Source organism: Neovison vison, chromosome 4, assembly GCF_020171115.1.
Source record: "Neovison vison isolate M4711 chromosome 4, ASM_NN_V1, whole genome shotgun sequence".
Taxonomy (NCBI): Eukaryota; Metazoa; Chordata; class Mammalia; order Carnivora; family Mustelidae; genus Neogale; species Neogale vison.
Genome location: NC_058094.1, coordinates 217,837,467 through 217,852,058, shown reverse-complemented (window position 1 = coordinate 217,852,058; position 14,592 = coordinate 217,837,467). Strand labels below are relative to the sequence as shown.

Here is a 14,592-nt window from a genome sequence, read left to right as displayed (position 1 = left end):
CTTATGTTCCCTCTCTCGCTATGTCTCTGTCAAACAAACAAAATCTTTAAAAAAAAACACATAATTTTTATATGCACTGGGAAACAAAAAAACTCAGTTGATTGCCTTTATTGAGATATTTGCTTGATTGTGGTGGCCTGGCACAGAACTCCAAAGTAGGCCTGTATAGGTGCCTGATGTCAATGGGAATCCAGTAAGGGAGCGTTCATCTATCGAGAACTTGGCTTCCTTGAAACTGTGCCCAACAGAGCAAAGCTGAGAACTGGGGCAGACATTCAGATGGTGACCTAACAGAGAAAATGCTCGTTACAGGGCCTGTGCCCCGAGGAGGATGCAGTGCATTCCTGGGAGAAACCACAGGCCCTCACTTTTATTCTTACATTACATATTTCTGTCAAGCCTCTGAAGTTCAAATCCCATGGCATTTTAGAAATAGCGTACTAGAATGAGAGCCAAGAGGGTCCACCCTCAGCGGACTCACCAGCAACAAGAAACTGCAGGGAAGGAAAGAAATTTGGCTCTTGCTCACTTTGGGAGGCTGCCGGGCATCCTCTCTGCGGCAGGATGGTGCTGATGTACCAGATGACAGTCCTGGATAATTCTCCCGCGTCATTCATCCCGCAGGAGGTCGGTCTCTGCGCACAGAACACTGGGAACTGTGATCATTGGCGCTCAGGGCTTACTGATAAAGGCTGTAGCATGATCATGATTCTTTAAGGGAGACTCTCAGTACTGTGATTTTTTTTTTTTTTTTTTAACGTTCTGAATTCTGGGTAAGGGGTAACTGTACCGGAGTTTGAGGTCCACAGCAGAGCCTGGGAGCTCACTGCTGCCGCACGAATGCCGGCGGCCAGCGCTACCCTGTTTCACTTGATTGCACCTAGGTATTTGTGCTTGACTGAGCCAGTGTGTGGAAGAGAACAAAGAGAAAGCTAGTTTAGACTATAAAGTCATCTTCAATAAGAGAAATTCATGAACATTCACGAGCATCCATGAGAAAAGAGGCTTTCACTGATTTGGAAGGGTTTAGGGAAGAGAGATGGAAGTGAATGGTTGGGTCAAGACCGTAGAGAATGTAGCTCGCAGGTGAAAGCCTGCTAGGGGAAGGTAGCTGAGGCATTAAATTCATCCTTCTAGCTGTCTCAAAGCCTCAGCCAGACCCCACATGCCCGGTTAGTCTGTTAGGACTGCGGTACACGCTGTACCTGATAAGTGCGTGCTGCCTTTTCTGACCAGCCTGTCTTCGGGATGGAGGGTGTGCATTTCTCTCCAGCCTCCTCCATGGAGGCTGCCCCCACCCCATGAGCCTGAGCATGCCCAGTCCAGAGCTTTCCCTGAAGCTGCCCCTTCTCCCCTTCTCTCCCCTCCGCCACAGCACGCTGTCCAAGTGCTGCCACGCCATGGTGGCCGTCATCTACCCCTTCACCTGGCAGCACACCTACATCCCCGTGCTGCCGCCTGCCATGATCGACATCGTGTGCTCGCCGACCCCCTTCCTTATCGGCCTGCTCACCAGCTCGCTGCCGCTGCTCCGGGAGCTGCCGCTGGAGGAGGTGAGCACTGGGGACGTCCCTGTTCCCTCCCAGTGGAGGCCAGAGGGCAGAGGGGAGGGGCTGGCTAAGGCATTGCAAGAGTGCAATGTCAGGGGGTTGGGGGGGCCCCACAGTTCTATTAGCTACACCCCCCACCATGTCTGCCTCAGTAGACCCTCAGGGACTGAAAACTCAGTTTTCTCTAAATGAATGCGCTGGCCTGAAGGGCAGCGACCTACACCTCAGCCAGATGTTGAAACACTGGATCCAGAAGTAGCCATCCACCCTATCCTTCCCTCCCTCCCTCTCCCCAGCACAGAGGAAGAAAGCACAGAGCAGCTAACAAGAGCTGGAGTTTATATCTGGACTAACAACAAAGCTGACAAATACTGTGCTCCTACACACAGGTCCTTTAGCACATCAGTTAAAAAAGACAACCACCAAAGTGTTTTTAAGGATGAGTTTTCACATTTGCCCCCAAGTAGGGAAAGTCCTCCTGGCATTCTGGTGGGTCTTTAGCCCCAGGCCCTTCCTCTAAATAATCTCTGTCTCATGTACTGATTGCTCCCGGCAGTCAGCGAGGGAACCGTAGGTGCCTAAATGATGCCACTGACTTCTGAACCCCCAGGGGAATGCCTGTCGCTGAAATTCATCGCAGGTCCCCAGATGTGGCTCCTGTGGTTGCCCAGGGAGGCCTGAAGTTCCACGAGTAATCACCAGCATAGGTCTTTGAGCATAGGTTTCTGAACCGCAGAGTTTGTCTGGGTACCCTGTGACCCCTGAACAGTTCAACCCCAGACGTGCTTGAGAAGGAAGGAGAGACTCCCTCAGCTCCTGGGTAGGGTCTCTGGGATGTATTAGAGCCTGTGTTGCCAGCTGTTGGTAAAACGTGGTGGCCTTCCGGACCCATGCTCACCCTCCATCATAGCCAGTGGCCCACGCTGGCTGGGGTCATGCAGGCAGAGACCCAGCATTTTCCTGACCATGTGCCCTAGGCAACGTGCTTGCCCCACCCTACACGGCCCTGGGTCTCAGCCCCGCTCTGAGGAGGGAAGGGGAGGGTGCTTATCCGAGAGCCTTTGATGAAACCCCAGTACTTGCAGCTTGACTTACTCTCCAGGTGGATCTGCTCCTCCGGATCTCTCTCCTCCTGTCCCATTAAAAGAAATGACAAGGCCGAATGGGTAGCCAGGAGGAGAGAGAGCCCTGGGAGTGGGGAGTGCAGACTTGATGGAACGGGAACAGCGGGGTTCCTCCCGCATCTTTCGCCCACATCAGTAACCCACACACTGCAAGTCTGTCCCAGACTCTGCCTCAGCCACAGGGCAGAGTCCAGTCTGTGGGAGTCCAGTCTGTGGCATACACATGTCGCAGCCTGTGGCTTCAGTGTTGAGAGCAAGCAGTTCTGGAAAGCCCTTCCCCATCCCCTTCCCCCCTACATCATTTGTGGCTATAGTGGCAACGTCAGGAAACCACAAATGGGCCACTCCACCCCCCACCCCAGCTGCCTGTCTGGATGCCAAGAAGGAGGAAGGCTGAGAGTGTCCCTACACGCCGGGGACAGTAATCATCCCTTTTCTCATCTTGCAGGTCCTTGTGGTCGACCTCGTCAACAATCGGTTCCTCAGACAGGTGAGTAAGAAGGCCAGCTTCAGCCCGCTGCTCTGTTGCATCTCTGTTGCTGGGCACAAGGCTTTCCAGGTCTGGAAAGGCTCTTCGGTGGGCCTGGGATTGTAAAGCAGGCCGGCGGGCCTGGCCAGGGCTGGACGGGGAATACACAGAGGGCAGGGCCAAAAGAGCAAGGGTTTGGCAAAGCACTGAGTCCTGTGTGTCTTATCACAGAATGGTTTTCTAACATTTAGAAGGTCTGTATAGGTTGTAACTACAGACACTTGTCCTTTTCAAAATGTTTTCAAGCAATAACTGTTTAAGCCCATGATATAATATTAAGTGGAAAAAATCAGGACACAAGATTATATACAGTATTGTCCTGATCTCTTTTTTTGGGGGGGGTTTGAAGATTTTATTTATTTATTGGACAGAGAGAGCGAGAACATAAAGAGGGGGAACAGTAGAGGGAGAGGGAGAAGTAGGCTCTCCATGAAGCAGGGATCCTGATGCGGGACTTGATCCCCCTGGGATCATGACCTGAGCCAAAGACAGATGTTTAACCATCTGAACCACCCAAGTGCCCTTTTTTTTTTCTTTTAATGAAAAGGAAAGAAAAAAAGAAAGAAACACAGTTAGCCATTAAACAATACTGGTTACAGGTGCCCACTCCCTGCGCTGTTAAAAATCTGTATATATGGGTGGCTCAGTTGGTTAAGTGACTGCCTTTGACTCAGGTCATGATCCCGGAGTCCTAGGATCCATTGAGTCCCGCATCGGGCTCCCTGCTCAGCAGGGAATCTGCTTCTCCCTCTGCCTCTGCCTCTGCCTCTGCCTGACACTCAAACTGCTTGTGTAATTTCTCTCTCTCTGTCAAATAAATAAACAAAATCTCTAAAGAAAAAATTAAATTAAAAAAAGATGAGTTGACACTTTTTTTTTTTAAGATTTTTTGTGTATTTGACAGATAGATCACAAGTAGGCAGAGAGGCAGGCAGAGAGAGAGGGGGAAGCAGGCTCTCGCAGGCTCCCTGCTGAGCACAGAGCCTGATGCGGGGCTCGGACCCTGAGATCATGACCTGAGCCAAAGACAGAGGCTTAACCCACTGAGCCACCCATGCACTATCCCCTCAGATAATCAATTATCTTTTGTGTATGTGTGTGCTGATAGCATTTGAGACCTACTCTTTTAACAACTTTCAGATATACAGTAGATTATAGTTAACTATAGTCACCTTGCTATGCGTTAGATCCCCAGAACTATTTAGCTTATAACCTGAACTTTGTACCCTTTGACCACACTTGCCCATTTCCCCCACCCCCTGGCTCCTGGCCACCATTCTACTCTAATTGTGTGGCTCCAGCTTTTTTTAGATTTCACATATAAGTGAGAACATGCAGTTTTTGTCTTTCTCTGACTTATTTCACTAAGCCTGATGCTCTCAAGGTCCATCCATGTTGTCACAAAAGGCAGGATTTCCTTCTTTTTTATAACTAATATTCCATTATATGCATATATTTGTGTATATACATTCCATTGTGTACACACACACACACACACACACACAATCTTACTTTCTTTATTCGCTCGCCCATGAATGAACACTTGGGTTGTTTACATGTTTTGGCCTTTGTGAATAGTACTTTGATGTTCATGGGGGTACAGATGGGATTTGGGATTTCAGGGGCGCCTGGGTGGCTCAGATGGTCAAGTGTCCAACTCTTGATTTCGGCTCAGGTCCTGATCTCAGGGTCATGAGACAAAGCCCTGCGTCAGGCTCCGTGCTGGGCATGGAGCCTGCTTCAGATTCTCTTTCTCCCTCTGCCTCTGCCCCTGCCTCACTCATGCATACGCTCTCTTTCTCTAATTAAAAAAAAAAAAAAAGATGGTGATTTCATTTCCTTCAGATACACACCCAGAAGTGGGAGTACTGAGTCATGGTAGTTCTATTTGTAAGTGTGTGAGGACCTTCCGTGCTGTGTGCCACCGCAGCAGCGCTGATTCACGTTCCCAGCGACAGTACGTCGAGTGCTGACCATTTCTTTCACGGGCAGAAGCTTTTCAGTGTGACGGAATCCTTCCTCATTTTCGCTCTTGTTGCTTGTAGCTTTTGGTGTCCTGTCCAAACAGCATTTCCAAGACCAATATCAAGGAGCTTTTGCCCTGTTTATTTCTAGTACCTTTAGTTTCGGATCTTATCTTTAATCTTTAATTTAAACCTTTAATCCATTTCCTGTTAATTTCTGTAAGTGGTGTAAGAGGGTCCAGGGTCATGTCTTTGCATGAATTCCTGGCACCGTTCATTGAAAAGCCCCATCATTTCCACCTTGAATTCCTAGCTCCCTTGTCAGATATTAGCTGACCATTGCGCGAGTTGATTTCTGGGCTCTTGATTCTATTCCTTTAGTCTGTGTCTGTTTTCATGGCACTACCAGACCGTTTTGATTGCTATAGTTTTGTTAATAAAGCTTGAAATCAGGAATTGTGAGGCCTCCAGCTTTGTTCTTTCTCAGGATTGCTTTGGCTATTCAGTGTCTTTTGTGGTTCCATGTGAATTTTAGATTTTTTAAAAAAATTTATTTGTTTGACAGACAGATTCCAAGTAGGCAGAGAGGCAGGCAGAGAGAGAGGGGAAAGCAGACTCCCCACTGAGCGAGAGCCCGATGCGGGACTACATCCCAAGATCCTGGGATCATGACCTGAGCTGAAGGCAGAGGCTTTACCCCACTGAGCCACCCAGGCGCCCCTCCATGTGAATTTTAGGATTGTTCTTTCTCTTTCTACAAAAAGTGCCATTACAGGGGCACCTGGGTGGCTCAGTGGATTGAGCTTTGGCTCAGGTCATGAGCTCAGGGTCCTGGAGCCTGCTTCTCAGTCTCCCTCTGCTGCTCCCTCTGCTTGTGCTCGCTCGCTCTTTCTCTCTCTCTCTCTGACAAATAAATAAAATTTTTTTTTTAAGATTTTATTTATTTATTTGACAGACAGAGATCACAAGTACGCAGAGAGACAGGCAGAGAGAGAGGAGGAAGCAGGCTCCCCACTGAGCAGAGAGCCGGATGCGGGGCTCAATCACAGGACCCTGGGATCATGACCTGAGCTGAAGGCAGAGGCTTAACCCACTGAGCCACCCAGATGCCCCTAAAATAGACATTTTTTTTAAAAAAGATTTTATTTATTTATTTGACAGACAGAGATCACAAGTAGGCAGAGAGACAGGCAGAGAGAGAGGAGGAAGCAGGCTCCCCACTGAGCAGAGAGCCGGATGCGGGGCTCAATCACAGGACCCTGGGATCATGACCTGAGCTGAAGGCAGAGGCTTAACCCACTGAGCCACCCAGATGCCCCTAAAATAGACATTTTTTTAAAAAAGATTTTATTTATTTATTTGACAGAGAGATCGCAAGTAGGCAGGGAGGCAGGCAGAGAGAGGAGGAAGCAGGCTTTCTGTGGAGCAGAGAGCCAGATGTGGGGCTCGATCCCAGGACCCTGGGATCATGACCTGAGCCGAAGGCAGAGGCTTTAACCCACTGAGCCACCCAGGCGCCCCTAAAATAGACATTTTAACAGTTAATTTTTCCAATCCATGAACACAGACTATCTTTCCCTTTATTTATAGCTTTCTCAAATTCTTTCGTCAGTGTCTTCTGTATCCCTTTTAATCTTCATGATGAGGTAGATATTGATTGGTACCCATTTTACAAGTGGGGAAACTGAGGCTCATATTGGTTGTAAAAAGTGGAATCAAGAGGGGCACCTGGCTGGCTCAGTCTGAAGAGTATGAGATTCTCAATCTTGGGGTTGGCAGTTTGAGCCTCCTGTGGGGTGTATATAAATAAATAGAACTTTAAAAAGAAACAAACATGGAATCACAATTCAAACCTCAGATCTCTGTCTCCAAATCATGTTTCTTCCACTAACCCCAAAACTGTGCCAGGTGAGCTGCGGGCCAGGACGTGGTTCTCATCCCCAAGGGCCTTGGGACACCGACCCACCTGCTCTCTCTGCTTTACAGATGGATGATGAGGATTCCATCCTCCCCAGGAAGCTTCAGGTGGCCCTAGAGCACATTCTGGAGCAGAGGAATGACCTGGCGAGTGACCAGGACGATGGGCCCCCGGACTGCAAGTACGGTGAGAGTTCAGCCGCGTCGTCTGCCTTCCCTCACTAGCAGCCGGCAGCCCTTCCACGTGGCCTTGAGTTAAGTAGGAAAACTGGCCAGAGGGGCATGCAAGGAGAGAAACCAGGGGCGTAACCCCTTGATCTGGATCTCATGCTAACAATCAGTCGTGTTATGTTCCCATCTCCCCCATTTCAGCCCTAAAATACCGGATTAAAGGGGAGGGAGAAATGACTTTACCATCCTAGATAACATCTGTCCTGGGGCGCCTGGGTGGCTCAGTGGGTTAAAGCCTCTGCCTTCAGCTCAGGTCATGATCCCAGGGTCCTGGGATAGAGTCCCGCATCAGGCTCTCTGCTCGGCGGGGAGCCTGCTTCCACCTCTCTCTCTCTGCCTGCCTCTCTGCCTACTTGTGATCTCTGTCTGTCAAATAAATAAATACATTTTTTAAAAAAAGTCTGTCCTGGAGATGATCCGCTCTAGTTCTTACCTGTGCCCCTGGGACTGTCTCAGGCTCTGCCTCTGCCCCCTGTCCTCACTGGCTCCCGCCCTTCCCCACTTTTCTTAGGCCCCGAGTCCAGCCCCTTGAACGAGGTGGTGTCCGAAGCCTTTGTCCGCTTCTTCGTGGAGATCGTGGGCCACTACTCCCTGTTCCTGACAGCAGGAGAGCGCGAGGAGAGGACCTTGCAGCGAGAGGCCTTCCGCAAAGCCGTCTCCTCCAAGAGCCTCCGCCGCTTCCTGGAGGTTTTCATGGAGACCCAGACCTTTCGGGGCTTCATCCAGGAGCGGGAGCTGCGCCGGCAGGATGCCAAAGGTGAGGGGGCACCTTCGAACCAGCTAGAGACGCCCAGGCCACAGAGACAGGGAGCAGGGAGGAAGGTCATGGGGCCTGGGCGCCGCTGGGAACAGCGGCGCCCGGAACCACATTCCAGGTTCTGGTGGCAGGTTCTCCTTGTGTTCCATCTTGCCAACTCGATGAAACTCTCCAGAGCGTGCTCTCCTGTCCCTCGCGGGCCCCTCCTCTCCTTTTCCTCAGGCCTCTCCTCCCTTCTGCCCTTCTTTCCTGCCAGTCTCTGCGGGGTGTGGCACCAGCGGGCAGGGGCAGAGAGGATGGTCGTAACCCCACTTGGTGTGAGCGCCTCCTCGCTTTGCTTTCAGCTGACTGGCCGCAGCACTCGAGGTAGCACAGCAGACTCCTCAGCCTGGGGAGCTGGCGGGTCCTCTCTCCACAAGCCTGCCCGCCTGCACTCTCTCTCCTCCCTTTTCCTGTCCCCTCTGGCTGGACTTCATCCCTCTTCCAGGGCTGAGAAGGGGGAGTATGTGAGGGAGGATCAAATCACCCCCCTCTGTTTCTTGCATCATCTTAAGTCCTTCTGGGAATCAGAAAGCTAGAAATGTTGGTGAAGACGGTCACTGATGGGAATCAGACGTGCATGGGACACGCCACCAAGGAGAGGCCAGTGCAGTGAACAGCAAAGGCAGGGAGGGTCCCAGGACAGCCTCCAGCCCCAGGCCCCCTGTCCTCTGGTGCTGTGATGGCCGAGCCTGGGTGAAGGAACCAAAGCCGCCCCCTTCCCTCCTTCCTGCAGCTCTTTGCAAAGACCAGACAGGGGCTGGCCACACCTGAGGTATTCTGAGGAGCGGGGATCTGAAGAGACAAAAGGAAATTGATTAGAGTCTGAGTCACGCTCCTGGTGACAGGCTTCCTTGAAGTAGAAGCTCTGCTTACCAGAATATCTGCTTACAGATCACTATTTGGTAGAAAGGTTGAGACAGGCGTCCTAGAGTTCCAGGGAAGATCCGTGAAAAAGGAAGACAATGCTGGAGCCTCACACCTGGGGCTAGAGGAGAAGGCGCCTGCAGGGTGCCCTGTCCGGCCTTCCTGAGCCCACAGATGGCAGACGGGTTCCCAGGAAGCTAAACCATTTGGCCAGTTCTCCCCTGTTCGGGGAGAACATGAGGAAAAGGGAGACGACAAGAGTCCTGAAAGCCAAGGCTGTCTGGTCCATCTTTGAAACCGAGTACCTGGCACAGTATAGACACTTGGAATGTGTATGTTGAATAAAATAGGATTTCATGTAGGAGCTAGCTTTAGAGCCTTCCAGAACAGTTACTGCACAAGGCTGGGCAATTATAAGGCCAATAAAACCCCTTCTACAGCTCAGGATTCAGAGCCTGTGTAGAGGAGCAGCTCATCTCAGAAGCAAGGCTTCCTTTTTATGGCAGTAAGGAAATGGCTCTGTTTAGAAGAGAGGGAGTGAGAAGGAGCTAAAATGGCTGGGATTTCTCTTCCCAACAGGTTTGTTTGAGGTCCGAGCCCAAGAGTACCTGGAAACACTCCCCAGTGGAGAACACAGTGGTGTCAATAAGTTCCTGAAGGGACTCGGTAAGGCCCATTGGTCTCTGTCCCCATAACCAGCCTCTGGTCCCCCCAGTCTTGGCAGGTTTCCTCCACGGGGGCCAAACAATGCAGAGCTCACTGCTCTGTGGCCTTGCAAGCTCCTGCTCTGAGCTGGCCCCAGGGGAGCCCTCCTTGCCTCACCGGCCCCTGGGCAGTCCTTCTCTCCCAGGCTCTTCAGTCTTCTGGGGAATCGAGCTTAGGAAGCAGGACATGTTCCATTCAGTGCTCCCTGTGTCACCTGTTCCGGAGCAAATGCTCCTCTACAGCTCTGACATTCTTCCTTTCAAAGCTCCCCATGTCTAGGGATGATCCCCTGCATTGGAGAGGTTGCGTGAGGAGAGGCTCCAGAGGTGGCGTGGGAGGCAACAGTGTGTATGTGTGTGTGTGTGTGTGTGTGTGTGTGTGTGTGTGTGTCCCCCTGCCCCCCCACCAGGTCCCGGATGGAAAAGGCAAAGTTTCGCTTTTGTATGCCTGGTGACATGTTCTCATTTTCTTTTTTTTTAGGCAATAAAATGAAGTTTCTCCACAAGAAATAACCTTCAGCTCAGCTTCAAGGGAAAACTTCTTCCTAGTTAAATCCACATTTTTAAAAAACAGTTCCTGGTGGCCTTTCTGAAACGCTGGGTCCTGGGTGTCACAGGTGCGGGATAAAGGCCAGGATGGCTTCTGGCTACCCGAGGGCCTCCCCAGGACCCAGGGCCCAGCAGGTGCTGCTCCTTCAGAACAGCCCTGGGAAGGAGACCTGAGACCAGGCATGGCACAACATTAAAATGGATGGTTTGCGTTGTTGGGTTTGGGATTTTTTATATTTTTACTCTTAGGTATTAAAAGAAAGAAAAGTGTTTGGGTTTTCTTTTTATTATGCCAGAGCTAAGAAAACTCTGGTGCCTTGTGCCGTGGTGCCCTGGTTCATCCTGCCTGGCAGCTGGGCTCTGAGGCCAAGAGGAGACGAGGAAGAGGAGGGCAGGAGCAGTGACCAGGGACGGGGAAGCAAGGCGCCCCTCTGGGTAGGGCCGGGGACAGAGGCAGGTGTTAGAGGAGGGCAGTGGCAGCCTTACAACCCTCGTGCTCACAGGTGTTGGGGCACGAGTCCTCTTGAGGAATCGGCGTGTCTGTGGAATGGGGCCCTCTCCAGCCTGAAGGAAGAGGGGGAACGGCAGAGGCGTTTGGCTTCAAGGGCTGAGCTGCACTTCCAGGCCGGCCAGGGACGCCACCTGGTGGCCGAGGCCGTTTGTCGTGCTGTCCACTCCTCTCCGGGCCCCAGTAGACCGGACACTTCCAGTTGGCTTTTCCTCTTCAAAGCCATAGAACCATCCGCTGCCCAAGCAGTCCATGACGCTTAGAGGGACACACAAAAGAGATCTCCTCATACGATCTGTTAATAAAATATTCTTGGGGTCCATGTAAGCTGAAGCTTTGACCCTATTCCCGTTTATATTGTAGGGAATGTTTCCCCTCTCGTTGTAGGCGCCCAGATCTGCATAAATGGAGGGGCTTCTGGTATTGACGTTTACAAGACGGGTCATCAGAACTTTGGGGCTTAGCTTCGTCAGACTCCTGCGCCGGCTAGTCGGCTTGCCCTTTCGGGACCAGGAGCAGAGAGGTGGGAGCAGAGGCTGTACCCCAAGTCCTGTCCTGCAAGGGCACAGCGAGGATGTGGGAAGAGAAAGTGAGCAGCACTGGCAAGTTCTCAGGCAGGCCTCAGGGCCGCCACTGTGGCCCACCGACCCGCTGCTTGCTGACCCCTCTGGATGGTACCAGAGTCCCGACAAAAACATACTAAAGGGATGTGCCCTGACCTTGGCAATGGCCCAAGGAGTTGTGCCACTTGGCACAGGTTCTCACCTTTAGGGAGTTGGGAGCAAGGAGTCGTCTAAGGGAAAAAAAAAAAAAAAAAAAAAAAAAGAGGAAAACGAAATGATTGATCTCTGTCTACATTAGAGGTTCTTAACTCGAGTCTTGGATGACCCCCTTCCATCTGGAAGTTACAGCCAAGATTTGGTGTGTCCATTTGGTTTTTAGGAGAGAGGATCCGCAGTTTATATCAGATTCTCAAAGGGGTGCAAGGGCGGAACCAGGCTATGCAGCACAGTTAGCCTGGGTAGGTATGTGTGGTTGGCGTTGCGGGGGGAGACGGAAAGGGAATTGAGTGTTGGGGGCTCAGGAATTTGTACCTAAGAAGCTCCTCGGATTAGTTAATTTTATGAATACCAGTATTCTGCCCAGAGATGATCACTTTTAATATTTTGGAATATACCTTCTTTTCTAACTTATTTCATATTGTTTACTTACCACCTCCAAGTGAATAAATACGCATCTTTGTCAACATTTCTAATGACTGTGTAACACTCTATTTTATAGATGTATTAGAAGTTAGTTTACCAGTCCTTTATGCTTACGCATGCAAGCTATTTCCAGTTTTTATTAAGTTTGAGAAGAGCATCTTTGTATAAGTATCTTAGTACATTGCCTTATTTTCATTTTTTTTTTTTTTGCTTGAAGTACAATATACATACAGAAAAGTTATCAGATCATGAGTTACAGCATAACAGACTTTCGAAAATGACCACATCCGCATTAAGCAGCACACCATGCAAGAAAATACCATCATCCGACCCTGGAGAGCCCTCGGACCCACCTTCCCAGCATTCCTCCCATCCGGCCCTGCTTATGTTTAAATTAAATCAACAAAGTTGTCAACAACTTGCAAAGTGGTAAATTACGCTGGGGAGGGTCAGAGGCAAGAGAAACAAAGCTGAGTTGTAATCTAAGCTCACAGTTTACGGCAGATCGTGGATGGATAACATGGTTTGGGTTCGGAAACAAAGTGTGGCTGTAAGGCTGGGTGGGCTAAACCAGATCACCGTCACCCAGCCTCTGTGTCTTTCCACTCACTTAGCATCTGTCCAAGAACCCAGTCTTCTCATGCCAATAAAAGGCATACATTTTCCATGAAGAATGTGCATGTGTTTAGAAGCATGCCATTATCGGGTTTCAGTTCCCAGTGAACCATGAGACCCTTTTTCCCCAGGCAGAGCTGGTGCTGGAGAACCCTGCTGCCTCCTTGATTCTGGGCACTTGCCCCGCCCCCACCCTTTTTCTTATATTGGGGTGAAGTTCACAGAACATACAATCAGTCATTTTAAAATAAACAATTCAGTTGCATTTAGTACACCTGTAATGTTAGCAACAACCAAAAAAAACATTTTCATCACCCCAAAAGAAAATCTTGTACACATTAAGTAGTTACTCGCAGTGCCCCACCCCCGCCGCCAGCCCCTGGCAACGGAGTCTCTGTGGGTTTATGGGATCACAGACACAAATCCCCTTTTGTTTCTGGCTGCTTTCACGGCGAACAATGTTTTCGGGGTACATCCACGCCGTAGCCCTGTTATAACAGTGCTTCCTGTTTATGGCTGAACGATATGCAGGGCACGGTTGGACCGCGTTTTGTTTCTCCATTCTTCGTCAGTGACACTCAGTTTATGGTTTATTTCCACTTTCCGACCACTGAGAACAACACTGCTGCAAACACATGGATGTGGATTTATTTACGTCCCTGTTTTCTGTTTCTTTGAGTAGATGGACCTAGGAGGGGAATTGCTGGGCCATACAGAAATGTTTACGTCTCCATTTGGAAAGACCATCTGACTGATTTCCACAGCGGCTGCACCATTTTTCATCCCCATCCACGATGCATGAGGGCACCCGGCACCCCACCTCTCAGAGCTCCCTTCCCTTCTTCAGACAGGTTCCAGCTTTCTCAGTTCTGTCCACTGCCTGCCAGCCACACCCCTCAGAGAGGACCCCAATCTTCTCAGGGGTGATCGGCACCTCCTGCATCAAGTTTGATGGGTTGAAATACGGATTCCTGGGGTCCACCCTAACCTGCCTGGGGCTAAAGTCCCTGAGCCCTTCATTGGCCAGGAGTTCCCCAAAGGTCCTCAGACATTTACAGGGCTTAGGTGACTCACTTCCTCAGGTGACTGATCTCCTCCCTTATAAGCAAATTCTCCCTTACATTTTTCACTGACAGAGTCATCTTAGGGCCAAGTTATGGAAATAAGACTTCTTTGCGTATGTCCTGAGTTCAGCATTACCTAAGAGCCCCTAAAATGCTCTGCAAAATAAAAATAAATGAAATGGGTATAAGCTTGCACGGGGCCACCTACACTCATCTGAAATATCAAACCTGGTGAATTTGGGTTTCTAAAAAGGTCCCATTATTCAAGTTACCTTGCAGAGGCTTGAAAGCAAACCCAAGGCTAGGCCCCCCCAAAATCCCGAGGGGAGTTGCTGTGGGGATGAGCTCAGAGGAGGGCAAGAGGGACTGAAACAGGCAGCAGAGGAGATGGAGATCCTGGCCTGAGCAAAGGTTGGTAGGAAAAGCAGAGGCAGGCGAGAGGGGTCATTGGACCGCTGGCACCCGGGGAGGCCAATTAACTTCCCTTCCGTCCTGTCCAGTGACCACACCTCGCCCTCACCCAAATCTTGGGTGGGGCACAGCTGCCAACCTCTGACTTCTTTTCGGTTACAAGTCACTCAGGCCTGGTGCCAGCTTCCGGGGGCAAGGGGCCAAAAAGCAAAACAGTCTCACCTTTGGCCAACCCCAGGCTCCTCAGCTGCCCTCTTCCTCTCCTCTGCCTGCAGCCATCACCCGCCCCACCTCTACGGTCTCGCTAGGAGCACCCGGCCCAGTCCTGCACCCAAAACTCACCTCGGGCTGTTGATCCTACAAGTTAATTCCCTCACCCGCAAGTGCGGAATGTGGACTGAGTTGTCCAGTCCAATCCAGAGAACTCCAGATTCACGTGGACTGGGTCATCACTCCCTCGGGCAGACGTGGAAGGGCTGATCCTGGGGGGCAGATCTGGGAGGGCTCCGGGGGGCATGGCAGTGGACAACCCCCTGAGCGGACCAGAGCCCCAAGCAC

The 14,592-nt window shown here is 50.6% G+C and overlaps 1 protein-coding gene across 4 annotated transcripts in view; it reads left to right on the top strand.

Moving 5' to 3' along the window:
- Nucleotides 1-12,724, top strand: part of DENND2A (DENN domain containing 2A) — a 118,984-nt gene extending 106,260 nt beyond the window's left edge. For 3 of the 4 annotated variants that reach the window (XM_044246718.1, XM_044246717.1, XM_044246716.1), the window contains 6 exons: nt 1,376-1,553; nt 3,123-3,164; nt 7,154-7,271; nt 7,827-8,072; nt 9,558-9,644; nt 10,164-11,987. In XM_044246718.1, coding sequence (XP_044102653.1) covers nt 1,376-1,553; nt 3,123-3,164; nt 7,154-7,271; nt 7,827-8,072; nt 9,558-9,644; nt 10,164-10,195 — 703 coding nt within the window. In that variant the 3' untranslated portion in view covers nt 10,196-11,987. Of the gene's footprint in view, nt 1-1,375; nt 1,554-3,122; nt 3,165-7,153; nt 7,272-7,826; nt 8,073-9,557; nt 9,645-10,163; nt 11,988-12,161 lie in introns of those variants that run through there. The other variant, XR_006384324.1, reaches the window with a different exon arrangement.
- Nucleotides 12,725-14,592: the final 1,868 nt, after the last annotated feature.